This window comes from Eremothecium cymbalariae, chromosome 7 (genome assembly GCF_000235365.1).
Source record: "Eremothecium cymbalariae DBVPG#7215 chromosome 7, complete sequence".
In the NCBI taxonomy this organism is placed as follows: domain Eukaryota; kingdom Fungi; phylum Ascomycota; class Saccharomycetes; order Saccharomycetales; family Saccharomycetaceae; genus Eremothecium; species Eremothecium cymbalariae.
The window spans coordinates 666,402-685,866 of NC_016455.1; the positions used below are offsets into that span (position 1 = coordinate 666,402).

Genomic DNA, 19,465 nt, shown 5'->3' on the forward strand with positions numbered 1-19,465 from the left:
ACTATATCCTGGAATCATATTCAGAATTTTCTCTTGTTCTTATACATGCCTTTCTTTTTACCAACTTTATTGTGCTTTCTCGAATTTATGCTAGAGTTGGAAGGAATAGGTTCATCATCGTCACTGATCCCATCTGTTCCTTTGTTGTCCCGCTTGTACTTCAACCTTCCCTTCTGGCCCTTAATTGGACCACTCTTTAGAGCTTCTAAATAGGCATCGATACCACTGTTGATTGACTTTAGTGGATCTTCATCTTCTATTTCTTCCTTACCCTTAACTACCAACTTGCCCTCATTGTCGAAACTTAAGATCCCATTATTGGAAAACTTCTTGTTTTGGCCGTGATTAGAAATTTTCTTTGGCTTTTGGGAGGAAATATGGGCCAAAGTTTGAGAATCCAAAAGATCTAAAGGATCGCCGTTAGATTCTACAATGTATCGTTTGGTTCCCTTTTTCCCATTCTCCATGTCCTCTTCCTTTTCGTTTTCATCATCTTCATCTGAAGAGTCGTAAAGAGCTTCATCAACTGCAGACATGAACCTAGAACTCTTCGTAGAAGGCATAGACATATTAGAAACTCCTTCCTCACCTTCTTCTTCTTCAGCCTTCCGCTTGTTTCTATTACGGATTTTTCTAATGTTAGCCAATAATCTCTTATCCTCTTCCGGGAAATTAGCCTCAATGAAATCATAACCAAATCTTCTGATTAATCTTTCAATAATATGCTTAACTCTCGATTTGAAATGTCCAGTATGCTCATGTGACCAGCGTAACAACTTTGGAATTAGAGCAGGTATTTTTGGTCTCATGAACTCATCGGGAAGACTTAAACAACAAACCTTACAAAATCCAATTGTACTTTTGACAATTTCTCTGGAGTTGGAAGTCAAATACAACTCAATGGTATCATATATATCGGTCAAGACCTGGGGCTCTAGGTGATTTTTAAATTCAAAAACCAGACAAGAATACGCGGTAATTGTCGCGCTGACCATGTGCTGAGAGTTACCAATTAACCCTGCAGACATGATCTTAAAGAATTCAGTAACCGATGAAGGTTGGTCTGGACTGGAGGTGTCATAACCAGGGATTTGAGATAACTTAACAATTCCTGTTGAATCTTGCATTTTTGTACACATTGTGATCAAAGTGCCAAATGCCGCCTCCCTAGACTTTTCATTAACATCTTTACAACATAGTATAACTTCTGCCACTAATTGAACAATGAAAGAAAGATGATCTGGTGGCAACAACGTTATCAATATTTTTATGGCTGCCAATCTACTAGCCTTAGATGCAGTTTGTACAGTTTGTGCTGATTCAATCATGACCTTTTCTATATCAGAAAGATATCCCAAGACGGCTTCAGAACCTCTTTCTAGTTGCGAGAGATTAGTTATAATTCTGTATGCTCTTTTTTGAGTCAGAGAATCTGGTGAATTGACGATAGTGTTAAAAATAGAAAACAAAGCGCCATAAGAAGATTCTGGGATAAACTTAGTCATAACGACAATCAAATCCAATAACGTGGCACTCATTTTATTCTGATTCATATTTTTTTGGGCAACCGATTCTTTTTCCATTGCATCTTTAAGTAGAGCACAAACATTGTCAAAAGTCTTCGACAAGTCTCTAGGTGATGCAATTCTCAAATATGCTTCAATAGTTTCCAAAGTATAACTTCTAGAATTTGGTGTAGTTTGAGTGTAAATATTAAATAGCACAGCCAAAATATTTGAAGCTTTTGTGGATAAGTACTCCAAATTCTTCTCAGCTTCAGAGATTGGAAACTGCTGTTCCAGTAAAACATCTGGAGTAGTACCATCCCTAGCGTAAAGCATATTGCTTTCGACTAGTTGTTTTAACGAATTGCAAATTATGGTTCTCAGTTCAACTTTAGAATACATTGCAGAAGATAGATCAGCAGCAAATTGATCTGTAAACACCTCTCTTAAATCACTTGGCAAATCACAAAAATGTGGCAAAGTAGACCATAATTGGTGTACAATGGTTTGAAGTAATCTAAGTTGGACAGAAGCACTGTCAAGATTATCATATTTAGACTCGAAAAATTGAATTAATGGCATCAATTGTTTGGTAAAAACAGATAACTTAGACTTTCTAGTGTTATCTCTGATTATTGGCAGCAGCCAAGCTCTACCAGGTCTGCTGTCGGATTGGTTTTCTAAGTTTAATGGGATGGCTCCCAAAACAACTTCAGGTCCCATACCTTGAATTGCACTACCAATAACTTGTTCTGCTTCATTCTTGAAATCTAGGGAATTTTCTTCATTAGTCCTCCAGTTACCAACAATTTCCAACGGTTTGATAAAATCTGGATTACATCTATGTTTAAATTTTTTAAAGGCCACCGAGAGTACATTTAGAACATCTTTGGAACAGTGAGTGAAGTTAATAGATAGATAGCCTGTGAAAATTTCTGCCAACTTTGAGATAACTTCATCAACCGATTCATAAACCTCCGTAGTTACTGCCGGTGGGTATAACAATAATTCGTCTTTGACAGCATCTGTGAGAAGAGTAATTAAACATTGAGCAGTGTTGAAGTAAACTTCTGGGGTTTCACTGGATAAATAGAATGTCATGATGTTGAATATTTCTGGAAGCTTGATCAGACACTTCATCGGTTGATGAAAAGCATACGTTGTGACACCTTTAGCTATAACTGCAATCCATGGAACAGCTAAATGTGAATCGGTATTTGACGGTTTCATAGAAAAGATGATATCTATGACCTTTAGAAACTTGTCTTCCGCCAATCCAGAGGAAACGCTAGACTCTGCCATAGACTTAAAAAGGGATTCAAAGCAGTTAAAGGCATTTGATACCAAGTATTGATTGGAAGACCTAGACACTTCTAGTAATAAATCGCAAAGTTGTTCAGTCAACTGCGACGGCCATTGATTGGTAGAAGTGATAGTGTTTATCAATTTCAAAACGCGGATCACTCTTGAATTCAAATCTTCGGATCCACCCATAGCTCTGAGCTTCTTGTTTGAAATATTTGAAGCCTCATCAAGAATACTTGCCAAAGCTTTCACTGCAAAATTAGCGATTATTGGAGCCGCTATATGTTCTGTTGAGGGCGATGGTGGGGGATTGGACAAAATTTTACTAATACCATCTTGCGCCCTCTTCCTGATTTTCGATCTTGCATCCAGAGATAACTCAAGTAGACCACTTAAGCCTCTAACAGGGTTAACGGCCAACTGTTGTGTATTATTCCATGCCTGTGCGTCTTGCGCTATAAGCAACGACTCTAAGCAACCTATAGCTGACCTAATTAACGGTGGAGTAGCTCGTTCATCAGTAATACATGGCGCTATTTTCATTAACAATTCAGAAAATTTAGATCTTAGTATTTTCTTTTGTGTGAATTGGAATAGCAAGTCTAATAGATAAGTAGACGAGGAAGCCAACTGAACATCTTGAATTTGATTGGTAGTTGCGTCAATTGATTGATCTAACAAAGACATGAACGAAATCAAGTAGCTAACAAAGTTTTTGTTAGTCGCCTGCTGCTCATCCATATTTTCCTCAACGGCGGATAAGATGATAGCGATGTGTTTCTGGTTATCCAACTTAGAATTACATTGTGATCGAATTCGGGATAGCCTTTCTTCCAGTTCTAGTGACTGGGTAACTTGCTCGGAGTCCATGGTAATTCCGTCTCTATACCTGATACCCCAGTTGCGATTTAGACCTTTTATTTAAAAGGTTAGTTACTGTTAACCTATATGAGATGAGCATCTTTTCTGATGATATTAAAATTTTTCAGACGACTCTAGAATTTCTTTTTTAACGCATCTTCGACACTTCACGTGACCATAATATATCGATAATACGAACTACAGTAAATTCATATGAGGACAATTCAAACCAATATAATCATCTTAATTGGTTTAGTAAGATCATTTTTACATTTCATTTATCTTCTAATGCCACTTAATCAAAATGTTTACTGGTTCTTGAAGAATCGGAATTCCTTGATGCGGATTCTAAAAATTTTCCATTTCTCACCATATGTTCAACTGCACATGTATATATTTGTAAAGGTGCGTCAATAAAGGAGTAATATATCAGTGGGTAATGACTAAAGGGTTGGTGAGAATAAGATTAGCTAGGTTTGGTAGAAAGCATTCTCCAATTTACAACATTGTTGTAGCAAACTCGCATAAAGCCACTCATAGAAAACCAATAGAAGTGATCGGAACTTATAATCCAATTCCTAAACCGTTAACAAAGAAGGAAATTAGAGAAGGTGTGATGCCTGTGAAGGATATTGAATTGGATTTTCAGAGAACTAAGTATTGGATTGGTGTCGGGGCACAGCCTAGTGAAACCGTAACAAGATTGTTGAAGAAATGCGGAGTCTTGAGTCCTGAATGGGGAAAGCAATATGGTTCAAGCAGAGAGGTGGTTGCAGCTAGACAGGAAGTTATTGAATGATTCACTGATTTAACTGTATTGTAGAAAGTTTAGCATATGTGGATCTTCGGTACTTAGATTCTTGATATTCACAGAACAAAGAAAATGGTCATTATTACCACCTGTGCCGTGTTCGTGTAAATAAACATGAACCCTCACTTCCCACTACTCTTAAAAATAGATCAAGCGAGTCCAAAGTGGAATACTATGGACTGAAGATAGATAGATCATCTTCACAGGCCCTTTGATGATATTATACATATATTATAATACTCATGATGGCTATACATACCAGTGTATATTAACATGTAATTTAAATGTCTAAGTAATTATTACGTTGCTAGACTTCTGACTATAGCGAAGGATTGAATATCAATGTATGAACTTCTGGGAAGGAATGGAAGGAATGGGAAAGGAATAACAGCTATTAAGCATGTGTTCACATTCCTCAATAGTCTTTTTTTCTTTCGTTCTTTATGTTACCTTTTAAAAGGCCCTACAGCTACACTTCTTAGCATGTGTCCGCTAATTGCCTGCAATTGACCACTGTTTGTAATGTCCGAAGGAATGGCCCATAGGTGTGATCTTTCAACACCGCTCTAAATACAACTACATGGAGCGGGGGGAGGGTTCGACTTGTTTGAGACAACAACATATCTGAGAAACTGGTGGTGACAGCCTAAAGCACAAACCGGTAGTGTTAAAATGTGACCGAGATCTCTTGAGTACGGGCAGGGGTGAGCGGAGACAGTTTAGTATCAATTGTGCTGTCATTGCCGCTCTTGTCGTTGAAAACAGATGTTGCTGAACATTGGGGATCTGAAAGGTGAATTGAAGCGCTTCTGGATCTGCAGCGAGTTGTAACGGAACTATTACTTTTAAAGGATTCGTGCTCCATTGGTGACATAATGCTAAAAGGTGTTGCAGATTCTAACTGCCCCGTAAAAATACATAATGGGTAACCTTGAAATGACTGATAATCAGCATGCAGATTAGGATAATCATATTGCAGCTGATCTAAAAAGAAACCGTTAATATCACTGGCGTTTTCGTCAAATTGGTATGGAGTGGATGGAAGTGACATTAGTGAACTATTTCTGGATAAATAAGCCTCTTTTCTAACTTCCTGCAAAATCCGTTTCCTGATTGCAGTCAAAAGCCACTTATCTCGGCCACAACCAATTTCTAAACCATCACGATCTGATATCTCGACGGCCAGTTTAGCGACTTTGTTTAAAATTCCTGAAGGAGGATTGTTATGATCAAACGGTGTGCCTGTCGAATCCGAACACGCCAAATAATATGTGTTTAAAAGCAGCCTAACGAAGTCAGGAGTGAAGTTAGGCTGTGGGCTCAAAGGTGTGCAATCTGAAAAATCGGAAACTGAACTGGCCAGAGATGTAACACTGTCATTGCATCTCTTGAAAAAGGGATCTAACCTGTTCACTGGTGTATGAACAGGTGTCAAATCCATCTGAGAAACGTCTTCCCGATAACCAGCGGAAATTTCCGTCCCATAATCCATGTTGTACATGCTGCTTGCAGCACTATCAAAAACAGAACTACTACTGCCACCTAATTCACACCCCTCCTCAAAAGTAAACGGAATTTCAGGTCCATAATCAATAGGAACCAACGATGTGGCCAAACTCGTGTTGACTTTCAATCTTGGACGCGACTCTTTACAATGGCTCGTCTTGGGGTACCCACAATGAGGATAAATCTCCTCCAGTAATATCGAATTTCCGTGTTTGCTACCAGAACTACCCACAAATTCTGGGTTAAATGACAAAGTACTCTCTCTCATCTTTTAAATTAAACTACTAAATTCCAAAAACCACAAATCTCTTGATAATATACTAAACACCCAATGTAAACTACCACCAATTGCTTTTAATTAATTTACTTCTGCACTTTTCTTTCAAGTCCGGCTTGGTTTCTGTTAGCAATTGATGTTACAATTAACACACCTATTATAAATTTCAGAAAAAATCGTGATTGCGATGATGTCTAACTCTAGATGGCTTCTCGAGATGGCTTTCAAGATTGCCAATCAAACACCACCTCCATTATATACAATAAAATCCTACATTATGTGTTTAAGTATCCATCAACCCCTTAGTCATCAACGTATGGAGAAGGAAATCTATATTCCCTCGGTCTACGGCAAGAACAACGGACGACAGTAGGATTTCACTACTTACAATCGTTGTCAAGTTCCTAAAAACTTTGAGAATGGCCGTGGCCAAGCCCGAAGAAAGTTGTGCGTTTATCTAAATTAAGGGTTAAAATTATTTAATTATTCACATCTTGACTATGCCCCATTTATACTATAGTCTTGTGGTCCTTCCATCTTACCTCCGTGAGTCGTACTTGTGTGTCCTTGCGCCAATTTACCTATACAGTACATTATTTCACTGGATGAAACTTTTAACGCACTATGGACGCAGTAAGCTCGAGATGACTTAAACCAATTACACAAGTGCTTAGGCAATATGCCCACTAGAAAACCGAATGCAAACGAACGTGCATATGGACAATGGGTTGGAGGAAGGGTTTTACGTTCAATCAATCCAGAATGTCCTGCTCTATCGCCCAATAAAATTTATGTAATACAATTTTGTAAAATAATTATATATCCATATTAGGCAAACCAAGGGTTGAAATGTTGAAAACAATTTCGTGTCCCTTACGATTACGTTTACTCAGATAGCCTATGTGGGAGGTTATCATTCGTAGATTGGTGCTGCTTGTGCTTGTTCTAAGGTTTTAGGATGTAGGAGAAATATGCACTGTGGGTTTCGTGAGTGTGCGGTGTGTTTGTTGGAAGATCTTTAATTCTAGCTTTAAACACAAATCCATATTATGCACAAACATGCATGTCATTCATAGGCAGGCAGAAGGCCAAAGGAGTTTTCTTTTTCTGTTTTAGTTAATTACTTGTTGAATATGTAAGTTAGAGCATGGATGAATGAACAACTGAATTTAAAGTACTTGAATTCATATGTTTATTCTATTCTATTCTATTTTCTTACGCTGGTTGGTTTTCTCTTCTTGGACCCAAAGAACTTGCTCGGATACCCACCTGAACAGCTGCCTACTACCTAACGCAACATTTTCTGGCAGAGGGTCAGATACCTCATGTATCAACTCTGCGACTGAAGAATACGCGATAAGCATTATCAGACTACTCAATGCCGGATATTTGATGATAAGGCTGTATATAATTGCACCGAAACCGTACAGAATAGAAAGTCTGGATTCGAACCATACGTCTCGTTCATCTTTAGAAAATGGGATACCGTTAAGATATGGTGTCAACAGCATCTTGATACATAGTTCAAGGGCCCATAAATGACTTACAAGGTTGATATGCCAAGCCAAAGATGTCCTAAAACTGTAGAGGGACATCACTACTGTCGCAAGAAGTGCTATCTCTGGATCCGTCCGATGCTGCAATTGACAAAATGACCAAAGGAATACCAAGGCCCTTGTCCACTTTGAAGGTACCCAGACCACTAGCAGAACTAAAGCTCCCTTTCTTAATAAGATATACGACAAGGATAAAGGCGCTAGCAATCGGCTCCCAGCTTGCCTTGTTAGTATGGGTGATACTGAAGACAACTTATGCATGACTGCACGCTGCCGCCGCCGCGAATCTAGCTTCAGAAATGACTCCCAGAACATCTGGTCCAGGCCTGTGCCCATGACACATTCCATCAAACACACTATCACAAGCCCCACCCCACATATCTCTCCCAAAACCTCTAAATAAATCTTAAACACCCGTATCACCATGTGAAGAATCATACATGCAACACTTACCTGCACCAACATCATTCTCTGTCCTGCGCTCAACTCCAGCAGACTGTTAACACTCCCCCGCACTGCAATCACCATCCCATGAACCACATATACATAATCTAAATTTCCTCGATTTGAAAGAAATATTGGCGAGCTCATCTATTTAAAATCCACTCCAATTACACCAACTCCTCCTCCTTGTCGGTCTTCTGTGCTTCTTTAACCTTTGTATATTCTAATTTCCTGTGGCAATCCTTTGCTTCTACACGCACTCTTCTGGCTTAACAAATTGCTAGGTAGAAAATACTCTCATAATAGCCATAACAACGTGAAACCTGCTGCAACGTTATACCACACCAGCATAAAGGCAACTCATCCGATCCTGGGATTATCTTCCTTCTTTTTGTTGAGCGTATTTCCATTTTGATATAATTAATTAAATTTCTTATACTATCACCACCATTTAAGCGGCTTAACCAAACCATATGGGATGGGCTCCGAGAATTTTCTCGAAAAAGGAATATAAGTAAGTCACGTCATCTCAAAAGGATGTGGTGTGGGTTTAATGGGGCCAAAGGCCTAGTTATGCCCAGTCGCGACTGTTGTTTCCCATGAGAGGAACATAGGGCTAGCCAGATGGGCAATACTTGGTTAGTTTCTAGATTTAGTGCTGGTTGCAAGCTTCGGGAAAGTACAACGCTGCAGTTGAAGAGGTGCGTTTGAGACCTCTTGTGGTTGTATATGGCTAGATTTGTGAGGGGAGAGCTGGAATGAAGATATCAGAGTAGAGGCACAGGGCACAGTGTGTGAACTGCGCCTTTCTGGAAGAGGTCAAAACTTGTTTCCTGTGAGAAGTACGGCACAGGACACGAGAGAACAGAGAGAGAGAGAGACTAGAGGAGTCTTTAAAGCAGCAGCAGCATGTTTTGGTCCACATGACGATGACGAAAAGCTGTTAAGAACGCGTCATGTTATACGTTTGGTAATTGAACAAAGATGGGTAATAGTTGGTAGGTTTCATCACGTCTCGATATGAAAGGATGCGTCTGTTGAAGAGGTTTTATTTTGTAATATACACATATGGAGCTTTCCCGTGAGGTAGGCATGCAGTACCATGACTTCCATCATCCGTATACTCCGTACAGGATTCAGCTTCAATTGATGCAGCAGATATATGATTTGCTGGAGAGCGACAAGAAGCTAGGGATATTTGAGAGTCCTACAGGGACGGGGAAGACACTGTCATTGATATGTTCTACGGTCACTTGGTTAAGAGAACATAAGGCAGAATATTCTCGTTTGGAGGAAGGCGGCGGAGATAAGATAGGATATGGGGGTGGGTCGGAGGAGGAGGAGGAGGATGAGGAGCCTAGTTGGGTGAGAGCGTCATATGCGAAGTCGGTTCTTGGAGAGAAGGCAAGACAGTTTAAGGATTATGAAGAGTACCTTGGCAAGTTGGATACGCAGCCGATTTTTATGGATAAAAGTTTGGAAAATGTAAAGAACGCGAAGAAGCGCAGGATTGGCCAGCCTCGATTGGAGGTGGCTCTCGATGAAGGTCAGGATGTTGAGTTTGTGCTCGACGCCTATCATTCAGATTCAGAGGATGCAGTTTCACGTTCTGGGTTAAGTATTGATGATAAAAGGTCAAAACTAGATTCTGAAATAAAGGCGTTGCTGCATAAGATAGAAGGCAAGGATGATGATGATCCAGTGAAGTCTATTGAGATAAACAACCCACTGAAGATATATTTTACATCGCGGACTCATTCTCAGTTGATTCAGTTTGCGTCACAGATGAGATTGCCAAAGTTTCCACCATCTTTTAGCGAGCTGGAGGAGGAGCGGATTAAGTTTCTTCCCTTTGGATCTCGCAAGCAGCTCTGTATACATGAGAAGGTTTCTAAACTTAAATCAAACGTTATCAATGATGGATGCATGCATGCAGTGAATAAAAAAGAATGTGCACATTATCTTAATGCTAGGGATCCCCGGACGGCAAAACAATTTAGAGATTATACGTTTAGTGCCATTCATGATATCGAGGATTTACTTAATATAGGGAAGACTTTAAATGCATGCCCATACTATTCATCTAGAGAGTTTGTGTCTAGTTCAGAAGTTATCAGTCTTCCGTACCAGCATTTACTTCTGGAAGAAGCAAGGAATACATTGGGAATTGAGTTGAAGGATGCCATTATAATTATCGATGAGGCTCATAATCTTATAGATACTATAAATTCCCTATACAGTGCATCTGTATCTCTTGTAGAATTAAAACAATGTCGTCTAGCCCTGAAGGCGTATTTAGCAAAGTTCAAAACCCGTCTGAATAGTGGTAATAGGGTGAATATTTTGAAGTTGAATAAAATGATTGATGTTTTAATTCAATATATCGAAAGCAACTATAAGAACGGGAAACAAATTGATGATCCAAATGAAATTTTTATGAATACCAACGCAGATATTATCAACATTCACAAATTGAATAAATATATGAAGGTATCCAAGATCGCATTTAAGGTTGACAGTTATATACAGGCAGCGACTCAAGAATCTGAAGATGGCAAAAATCCAAGACAGCCAATATTATTCAAGGTGGCAGCTTTTTTGAAAACTTTGACCAATCCATCTAAAGAGGGTCAGTTTTTTTTGAAAAGGGTCATATCTTAAAGTACATGTTATTGGAGCCTGGTGAAGTTTTCAAAAGTATAATCGCACCTGCAAAGTGTGTTATATTAGCTGGAGGTACCATGGAACCTCTATCTGAATTCTTCAATACTTTAGTTCCGCATATTTCCACTTCGGATATAGTCAAATTTTCGTGCGAGCATATAATTCCTGATGACAATCTGAATACTTTCATCGTAGGGGGGAATTTTGAGTTTGTATTTGATAACAGGGAAGATAAATCCCTCATCCTTGAACTGTTCAATTTTGTTTATGAATTATCTCTTAGGGTAAGGTCTGGGATGGTTCTATTCTTTTCCAGTTATAAATATTTGGCATTTGTTCTCAGTATTTGGAAAGAAATGGGTTTATTCCAAAAACTAGCAAGTGTAAAAAGAATATTTTACGAAACTGTTAATAGTAATGATGTATTAGCTGAATATTCAGATACAATTCAGATACAGCAGAAAGGAGCAATCCTGTTTGCTGTTGTAGGTGGTAGATTGTCTGAAGGCATTAACTTTGAAAATGATTTAGCAAGGGCAGTTATAATGGTGGGGCTTCCTTATCCAAACCTTTTCAGCGGTGAACTGATCGTCAAGCAGCGTCACATAAAACACAAAATAATGCTTAAAGGCGGCTCGCAGGAAGATTCCTTTGTAGCAACTCGAGAATTGTATGAAAATATATGCATGAAAGCTGTAAATCAATGTATTGGACGTGGGATTCGACATGCGAATGACTATGCAAATATCTACCTAATCGATAAAAGGTATTCCACAGAACGTATTAAAAATAAACTCTCGAACTGGATTCGAAAGAGAATCCAACCAGATACCTCTATACCGTCAATTTTGACCAAAACAGCCGTTTTTTTTGATAAGAAGAGCAAATTATAGCTGCATTTTATTGTTCTATATAGAGTTGAACATTTATTGGTTATTAATCCATTTACTTACCTTTTAGATATACAATTATGCGCTAAAAGCACTATATTGTTACCATTTTGGTGCCTGTGTAAATACTTTCATCATTAAACACCTCCAGTAGTGTTTTTGTAAACCAACCATAATCATTAAACGGGTCTCTGTGAATATCTATAATACGTTGGCCACTTACAGGACAGAATTTTACCTTTGTAGTCAATAAAGGAAGGTATGTAATAGCACATCTTCTCCAGACATTTCCATCCTCAGATTGAACAGTTTCTGGGTGGTTATTTTTGTGGAAATCGAAATTCTCCGAGATGAATTCTCCTTTCATCTCGACCTTAGAATCTGAAATACCAATATCTTGCTTTAGAATTTTTGCCAAGGATACAACGCAAGCTTTATCTAGCGGATTTACTATACGATCCAAATTTTTGACAGCGTAGGAAAATAAAATTGATTTATACCATTCATCAGACGGCGTTTCCGTAATTAGATTCTTAAATCTTAAACAATTTACCTCTTTGGAAGAGCGGAGCTGCTGTAAAAAGGATATAAAATCTAAACTGTTGTCAAAGAGAATATCTCCTGTTTCTTCTATGTTTTCTGGAACTTCAGAATTGTAGATATGATAGTTTTGATACCATGCCAAACCTGATGAAGCAGAAGTTATTCTCCATACATCTGCTAATGGTATGAACATAATTCGGTATTGCAGTTCAGAAAGAATCCGGTACTTAAAACTCACCCTTTCAATATCATAGAGGATAGCTAACGAATAGCCATCTGGAGAGGTAGATATACCATAAATGCTGAATGCTGTCTCATATTTTTTAAACTCATTAAACACTGTGTTCCACCTTTTGAGTTTAGCTTCAACAAATGGTGAGATAATATCATCGTTTTCTAGCTTTAGTGCACCTTGAAGCTGAACTTTACAACTAGTTTTGTTGGATAACAGGACTATGGTTTTTTGGTTAGGTATTGGAACAATATAAAAATCACCATAAGGACCTAAAGCAAGGTTATCACATCTGCCTGAAGAAATGTCAATTCTGTGAAAACTTCCCACACGGGTTACTAAGACATTATTTTCCATAATGCGTACATCTGATATATGATGCACAGATTCATTCAAAATCATTTGGGGCTTATAATTGGTAGTTGATATTGTAAAGATAGAACTTGTAGTAGTATAAGCCACAATAGTATATCTATCCCAACAAATACCAATAACCCATTCATCTTGATTATCCGTTAACTGGATAGTGCGCTCGTGTACCACCTTCGGTGATGATGTATCAATTCCATCAATAGTAAATATAATCAACTCAGAATTCTCATTTCCAATAGCAAGACGCTTACCGTCAGGACCCCAGCACATAGATCGGTATGATCGCTCATTGAAGCCCCTCATCTCCTCATCTATTTGGCTAATACATGTCTGACCTTCAAATAGAATTACATTAGCATTATTGGTTAGCACCAATATATAACCGTTCGTGGGAGAAGGAATACAGCTTACAACACCTGGCTCAGGCTGTGAATTGATTAACACATTCCGATCTGTCGATAGAAATTCAAATTTATTTTCAACCTTCATAGGATATTCCTTAACATGAAATAAGCTTTTAGCTTGCATGTTTACCTGTCTCTTAAATAACGACTGACATATAGTAACCTCAGGAATCGTAGTAATATACAAAGTACCATCTCTAGCCCATGCTAGGCTATCCTCCCAGCACCTAAGTTCCTTCCTTGGGATCACAAGATCCCTCAAGTTTTTCATCCTGTTTTGAAGATGCTGGAACTGATGTTTATCCAGGGTTCTGAAGTTTGTTATGAATTTCGCGCGACGCATCATCATCTAATTTCATCTACTTACCCTTTATTATTAACGATATACTACGAGGAAATCCACACAGATGATAAGGTCAACCATACTATGGGGCATTTATATGCTTCTGAATCTAAGTGTTTGTTATGCCAAGCCAGAATGTGCAATTTATAGTAGTTGTGGAAAGAAGAGCCTTTTTGGCGCTTCCTTACCATGCTCCGTTAGCAAGGAGTTTACCCCTGAACCGTTAAGCAAGAATGATGTCAAGCTGCTTGTTGAAGTCTGTGGTAAAGAGTGGGATGGAATGGATCATCTGTGTTGTAATAGGGAACAAATTATAAGTTTAAAAAAGAACTTGAAGAAAGCCAACGGTATTATAGCATCCTGCCCCGCTTGTAAGAAGAACTTTCAGGATTTATTTTGTCATTTTACATGTTCACCAGACCAAAGGACTTTTATTAATGTTACTAAAACGCAGCAATCGCTTCAAAAGAAGGAAATAGTAACAGAATTAAGCTTCTTTATGTCGACGGATTTTGCTTCAATGTTTTATGATTCTTGTAAAGATGTTAAATTTTCTGCTACAAACGGTTACGCTATGGACTTAATTGGTGGGGGTGCAACTGACTACGAGGGATTTTTGAAGTTTCTTGGAGATGAGAAGCCAATGCTCGGTGGGTCCCCTTTCCAGATTAATTTTGTTTATAATAGTTCCACTGATGTATACCAGGATTTCAACGAAACAGCTTATCTCTGTAATGACACTACCTATAAGTGTGCGTGCACTGATTGTCAGGGATCATGCCCTAACTTGAAGGAGATAAAATCAGGGAGTTGCAAGGTAGCTGGTCTTCCGTGTTTCTCTTTTGGGACGTTAATAGCCTTCGCTGCTGTAACTGTCGCAATGGGTGTATTTCATGTCTACCTCTTCAACAAGAAAAATGTAAAGTCCATCTTGACAAACGACGATGGAGTATTAAACAACCTGCAGGATAGTGATACAAACGATGACAGACTATTTCACCAGTATCCTACTACAAGGTATGGATTCAACGACAAAATTTCAGATACTATTAATATCGTAGCTGAGTTTTGTGTGGATAAACCCTATTATGTCGTTATCGGAGTTGTTATAGTTGTGTCCGCCTTGGCGTCTCTCATTGTCTTGTTTGCTGAGTTAGAAACGGATCCTGTAAATTTATGGGTTGATAAAAACTCAAAAGAGTACCAGCAAAAACAATATTTTGATGAAAATTTCGGTCCGTTTTACAGAATTGAACAAATATTTGTCGTGGATGAAACGGAGCCAGTTCTTTCCTATGATCTGTTAAAGTGGTGGTTTGAGGTGGAGGACCAAATAACCAAAAAATTTAAAAGTAGGGACAATATCAGCTATCAAGATATTTGTCTAAGGCCTACACCAGACTCGACGTGTGTTATCGAGTCTTTCACTCAATATTTCCACGGTGACCTCCCTTCGGAAACTGAATGGAAGGCACGTTTAAAGTCATGCGCTGATTATCCTGTAAATTGTTTGCCAACATTCCAGCAGCCACTAAAAAGCAGTTCTTTGTTCAGTGATAAAAACGTGCTTGAAGCGAATGCTTTTGTCGTTACGTTACTTGTTGATAACCATGAGGATCTTGCGAAGAATTGGGAGAAGGAATTAGTGGCATATTTGTTAAATTTAAAGGTGCCTACCGGGAAAAGAATTAGTTTCAGTACCGAGTCATCTCTAAATAAGGAGCTTAAAGGAAATAGTGATGTCGCTATTGTGATAATGTCATATTTGCTAATGTTTTTATATGTTTCTTGGGCGTTAAAGAATAAGGCTGGGAAAAATAGGTTCCTTTTGGGTGTTGCTGGGATATTAATAGTATTTGGATCGGTATTATCTTCTGCTGGATTACTTTCTGTGCTTGGTGTCAAATCGACGCTAATTATTGCAGAGGTTATACCTTTTCTAATTCTCGCAATTGGTGTTGACAACATTTTTTTAATTACTGCTGAGTATGATAGAATCACAGAAAATAATTATTCATTGGATGTTGCATCAAGAATTTTGATGGCTGTACGCAGAATATCTCCTTCGGTAGTTACGTCGGTATGCTCTCAAATTTTATGCTTCCTGTTAGCTTCAGTTGTACCTATGCCAGCGGTCCGTAATTTTGCTATTTACTCTGCTGTGGCACTGTTCTGTAACTTCATTCTACAGATTACAGGATATGTCTCAATATTGACATTATATGAAATCAAATTTGAGAAGTACCTTTCTTCTGGTAACACAAATCGGTATAAATCCACTAATCGATTTTCTAAGAAGATTAAACAGTCCGTTAAGAAGAGAAAAAAGATTGTGGGCATATTTTCCTTATGGGTTATATTTTCAATGGTATTTTTACCATATGTTCCGATAGGATTAGATCAGAGAATGGCAATTCCTGAAAAATCATATCTTTCTGACTATTTCAGTGATTTATTTGAATATTTGAATGTGGGACCACCGGTGTACTTCATATTAAGAAACTTTGACCTTACCAAGAGAACAAACCAACAAAAAATATGCGGTAAATTTACTTCTTGTGATGAATCGTCACTTGCAAATGTCCTAGAACAAGAAAGATTCCGGTCATCAATAAGTGAACCGTTAGCAAATTGGTTTGATGACTTTATGCTATTCTTAAACCCAGAACTCGATGAATGCTGTCGTTTTAAAAAGGGGACCCATGACATTTGTCCTCCCTTTTATTCGCGTATGAGGTGCGAAACTTGTCTGGCTCCTGGGACATGGGATTACGATATGTCAAACTTCCCGGAGGGTAAAACGTTTATGGAATATTTTAATATCTGGATTAACTCGCCAAGTGATTCTTGTCCCTTAGCTGGTAAGGCACCGTATTCAAAATCAATAATATACAACGATACTGCTATCATATCATCAGTGTTTAGATCCCAACATCATCCTTTAAGATCACCAGATGACTACATTAAGGCAACTTTGGATGCGGATAGAATTACAAATGAACTAGATGGCTTTGACCTATTTGCTTATTCTCCCTTCTATGTCTTTTTCTCTCAGTACCAAACGCTATTACCCCTGACAATAAAACTACTTGGGCTGTCTTTTATCATTGTGTTCATGGTATCGTTGATTTTAGTTGGATCAATAGGTACCTCAATTGTATTGACAACAACCGTCTTTATGATACTAATAGATATTATGGCATGCATGGCTCTGTTTAATATACCATTGAATGCTGTGAGTTTGGTGAATCTAGTAATATGTGTTGGATTGGCCGTTGAAATCTGTATTCACATTGCAAGGGCATTTACTATGGTCCCTGTAGGTGTGAAAAGTGATTCTATCTCCAGGTCGTCATATGCTATCAGCACAGTTGGTGAGTCTGTATGGAAAGGTATCATAATGACCAAGCTAGTTGGTGTGAGTGTCTTGGGTCTAGCTAAATCAAAAATTTTCAAAGTATTCTACTTTAGAATGTGGTTAATTTTAATCTTGATTGCATCATTACATGCTTTGATATTTTTACCAGCGTTCTTGGCTATATTTGGAGGCAAAAGTTATGTCGACGGTGACAGTGAAATCAGATTGAATACTGATAATGATGATGAGGATTGACTGATTTAGTGACATTTTCTATTTTCCGGGTTCTTGAGGTGTACCGGTGAATTTCCGGACACAATTTTATATAAAAATTAATATCTTCAATGTGTATATTATATCAGTCTTCAATGAACTGAAATTCAAATGTTCAAGATATTAAAGCATACAAGATTGGATGCGCGAGAATATAGTTATTTCTGTTAAGCTTCTTTGATGAATGGTATTTTGACAAAACTTGGAAAGGCTATCCAAGTTCCTTGGGTTGCGGATACCAGTTTATCAACGGTGAGAGTGATATATCCTGAGATTTCTGATGTAACTGCTCTTCGTAAACAAACAAAACTAGAACATTCTAATTCTGTGTCGAATGACCTATTAAAACCTAGCTCATATTCCCCTATACCAGTCAATCTTATACATTCTGAAGTTCAGGAGTATCTGGCGTCGATGAATGCACCTCATCTTGTGAGGCAAAACAAAAGAAATAGAGAGCCTTATGATATTGAAAGAGCTAGAAAATTTTATGCAAATGTGAAAATTATTAAACAATGTGCTGCTTCTAATGAGCTTCTTTTCAATCTCACAAGTAGGGAAGTAAGCGAAATAATTGGCTCCTTAATGCGAATTACTCCGAAGCAGGCTGTGGTGACTTCGAAAGATGATAGAACGTTTCCTAGGGAGCTATTTCAAGAAATTCCTCCAATCCCTGACTTTTCCTCAGATCCAGAAGCTTTAGAAAGATATATTGGTTTAATTACACATACAAATTTCCATTATAAGGCTTCTTCCAAGAGGTGTGGCATAATTCCAAAATTACTTCGAAACTTAATGCACCCATCTAATATCAATACGAGAATTTTGAGAACGACGACCATGTTCAACGATATGATTTACTACTTCAGTTATATTTCTGATTTTGCAGCTTGCCGAGAGGTGTATAGCCAAATGAAGATAGAAGGGGTACAGCCCAATACGAGAACGTATAATCTTCTATTGCGTAATTTAGTGAAGAATAGTACGCGAATAAGAAAGAAATTTCCATTCAAAGAGGCTTTATTCTACTTAAAAAATATGGAATATAGGGGAATACAAGCTGATCCAATAACCTGGTCAGAATGTTATAGGCTGTTGCTTGATGATATTTCAAGAGATATTTTTGTTGAAAAGATGGTTGAAAAACAAATCCCCATCTCTGCAGACTTTTTGACGGCTGTGCTTAAATCTGGAAATTATAATTCTACAACAGCTATAAAATTCTTGAACACATATTCCGTTCCAATAACTGCTAATATATTCAAATTTTTTGTAAGAAAATTGATCGAAGAGGGGAATTATGAATCAGCTTGGAATTTTTTAGCGCATGCTAGTTATAAAGAAAACTTCCATGTAAATTGTGACTGTTTCAATATACTGCTGGAGGTCTTTGCAGAGAAAGGACGAATAGATTTGTGTGTGTTGACATTCAATACGATGAAAAGTACCTTTAATATTAAACCCAGCCTTAAATCATATCACCTACTCTTCAAAGCTCTTTCTAGGAATGGGTACCATAAAAACTTTAATGTTATTTATGAATGGTTAAGAAATTCTATGAAGAAACATACTTCAGGTTTATTCATTAAAAACTACTGGGTTATAAAGTGTAAGGCAATTAGTAAGTTTAACACCCAAAGAAAAGTATCAGCTGACCAGTTAGCAAAAGCCACCTCATTGATTGAGGCAAGTGTATGGTCGGAAAAGGGTTTAAAGCTAAAATGTTGGAACGAATATAGCCATTTAAGAAAGACTTTCAGGCTATTAGGATGTTTGCCAACGACTGTGAAGCCACAAAAAGCATATGAGAACACACCATTGACAGTAATTGAAGAAAAGGCAGCTTATAAGGAGCGTATTAAACTTAGAGCAATCAAACAAAATCATGGTACAAAGATTCCTTATTTCAGCAACCATTTCACTGCATTGAAAGCTGAACTTATGAAACGAGGAATCCTTGCTTCAGAGCCGGATATAGATAAATAGATGGATAGATTGATTTATGAATGTGTATTAATATAGTTTGAGATTTCAAATTTTTTCTATACACTTTTAAAATTCAATAAGCTTCAGCTGCATCAGACAGAACTTATGAGATGTGACGCCAACCGTGTCCGTCAA

At 37.9% G+C, this 19,465-nt stretch overlaps 7 protein-coding genes and 1 further gene across 7 annotated transcripts; 4 read left to right on the plus strand and 4 right to left on the minus strand.

The window, feature by feature from the left end:
* Nucleotides 1-20: 20 nt before the first annotated feature.
* On the minus strand, nt 21-3,680 carry RRP12 (mRNA-binding protein RRP12; the record flags this gene model as incomplete). The annotated part of the gene is made up of 1 exon (XM_003647918.1): nt 21-3,680. One exon carries the CDS (start codon nt 3,678-3,680, stop codon nt 21-23), a length of 3,660 nt encoding a protein of 1,219 aa, XP_003647966.1.
* A 430-nt stretch (nt 3,681-4,110) lies between these two features.
* Nucleotides 4,111-4,470, plus strand: MRPS16 (mitochondrial 37S ribosomal protein bS16m; the record flags this gene model as incomplete). The annotated part of the gene is made up of 1 exon (XM_003647919.1): nt 4,111-4,470. The coding sequence occupies one exon, from the start codon at nt 4,111-4,113 to the stop codon at nt 4,468-4,470; it is 360 nt and encodes a 119-aa protein (XP_003647967.1).
* A 679-nt stretch (nt 4,471-5,149) lies between these two features.
* Nucleotides 5,150-6,256, minus strand: CIP1 (Cip1p; the record flags this gene model as incomplete). Its single annotated transcript, XM_003647920.1, has 1 exon — nt 5,150-6,256. One exon carries the CDS (start codon nt 6,254-6,256, stop codon nt 5,150-5,152), a length of 1,107 nt encoding a protein of 368 aa, XP_003647968.1.
* A 1,211-nt stretch (nt 6,257-7,467) lies between these two features.
* On the minus strand, nt 7,468-8,412 carry Ecym_7317 (uncharacterized protein; the record flags this gene model as incomplete). Its single annotated transcript, XM_003647921.1, has 1 exon — nt 7,468-8,412. One exon carries the CDS (start codon nt 8,410-8,412, stop codon nt 7,468-7,470), a length of 945 nt encoding a protein of 314 aa, XP_003647969.1.
* Nucleotides 8,413-9,333: 921 nt separating this feature from the next.
* Ecym_7318 lies at nt 9,334-11,822 on the plus strand (the record flags this gene model as incomplete).
* A 91-nt stretch (nt 11,823-11,913) lies between these two features.
* TFC8 (transcription factor TFIIIC subunit TFC8) lies at nt 11,914-13,713 on the minus strand (the record flags this gene model as incomplete). Its single annotated transcript, XM_003647922.1, has 1 exon — nt 11,914-13,713. One exon carries the CDS (start codon nt 13,711-13,713, stop codon nt 11,914-11,916), a length of 1,800 nt encoding a protein of 599 aa, XP_003647970.1.
* A 64-nt stretch (nt 13,714-13,777) lies between these two features.
* On the plus strand, nt 13,778-17,326 carry NCR1 (sphingolipid transporter; the record flags this gene model as incomplete). The annotated part of the gene is made up of 1 exon (XM_003647923.1): nt 13,778-17,326. The coding sequence occupies one exon, from the start codon at nt 13,778-13,780 to the stop codon at nt 17,324-17,326; it is 3,549 nt and encodes a 1,182-aa protein (XP_003647971.1).
* A 198-nt stretch (nt 17,327-17,524) lies between these two features.
* On the plus strand, nt 17,525-19,330 carry AEP3 (Aep3p; the record flags this gene model as incomplete). The annotated part of the gene is made up of 1 exon (XM_003647924.1): nt 17,525-19,330. One exon carries the CDS (start codon nt 17,525-17,527, stop codon nt 19,328-19,330), a length of 1,806 nt encoding a protein of 601 aa, XP_003647972.1.
* Between the last annotated feature and the right edge of the window lie 135 nt (nt 19,331-19,465).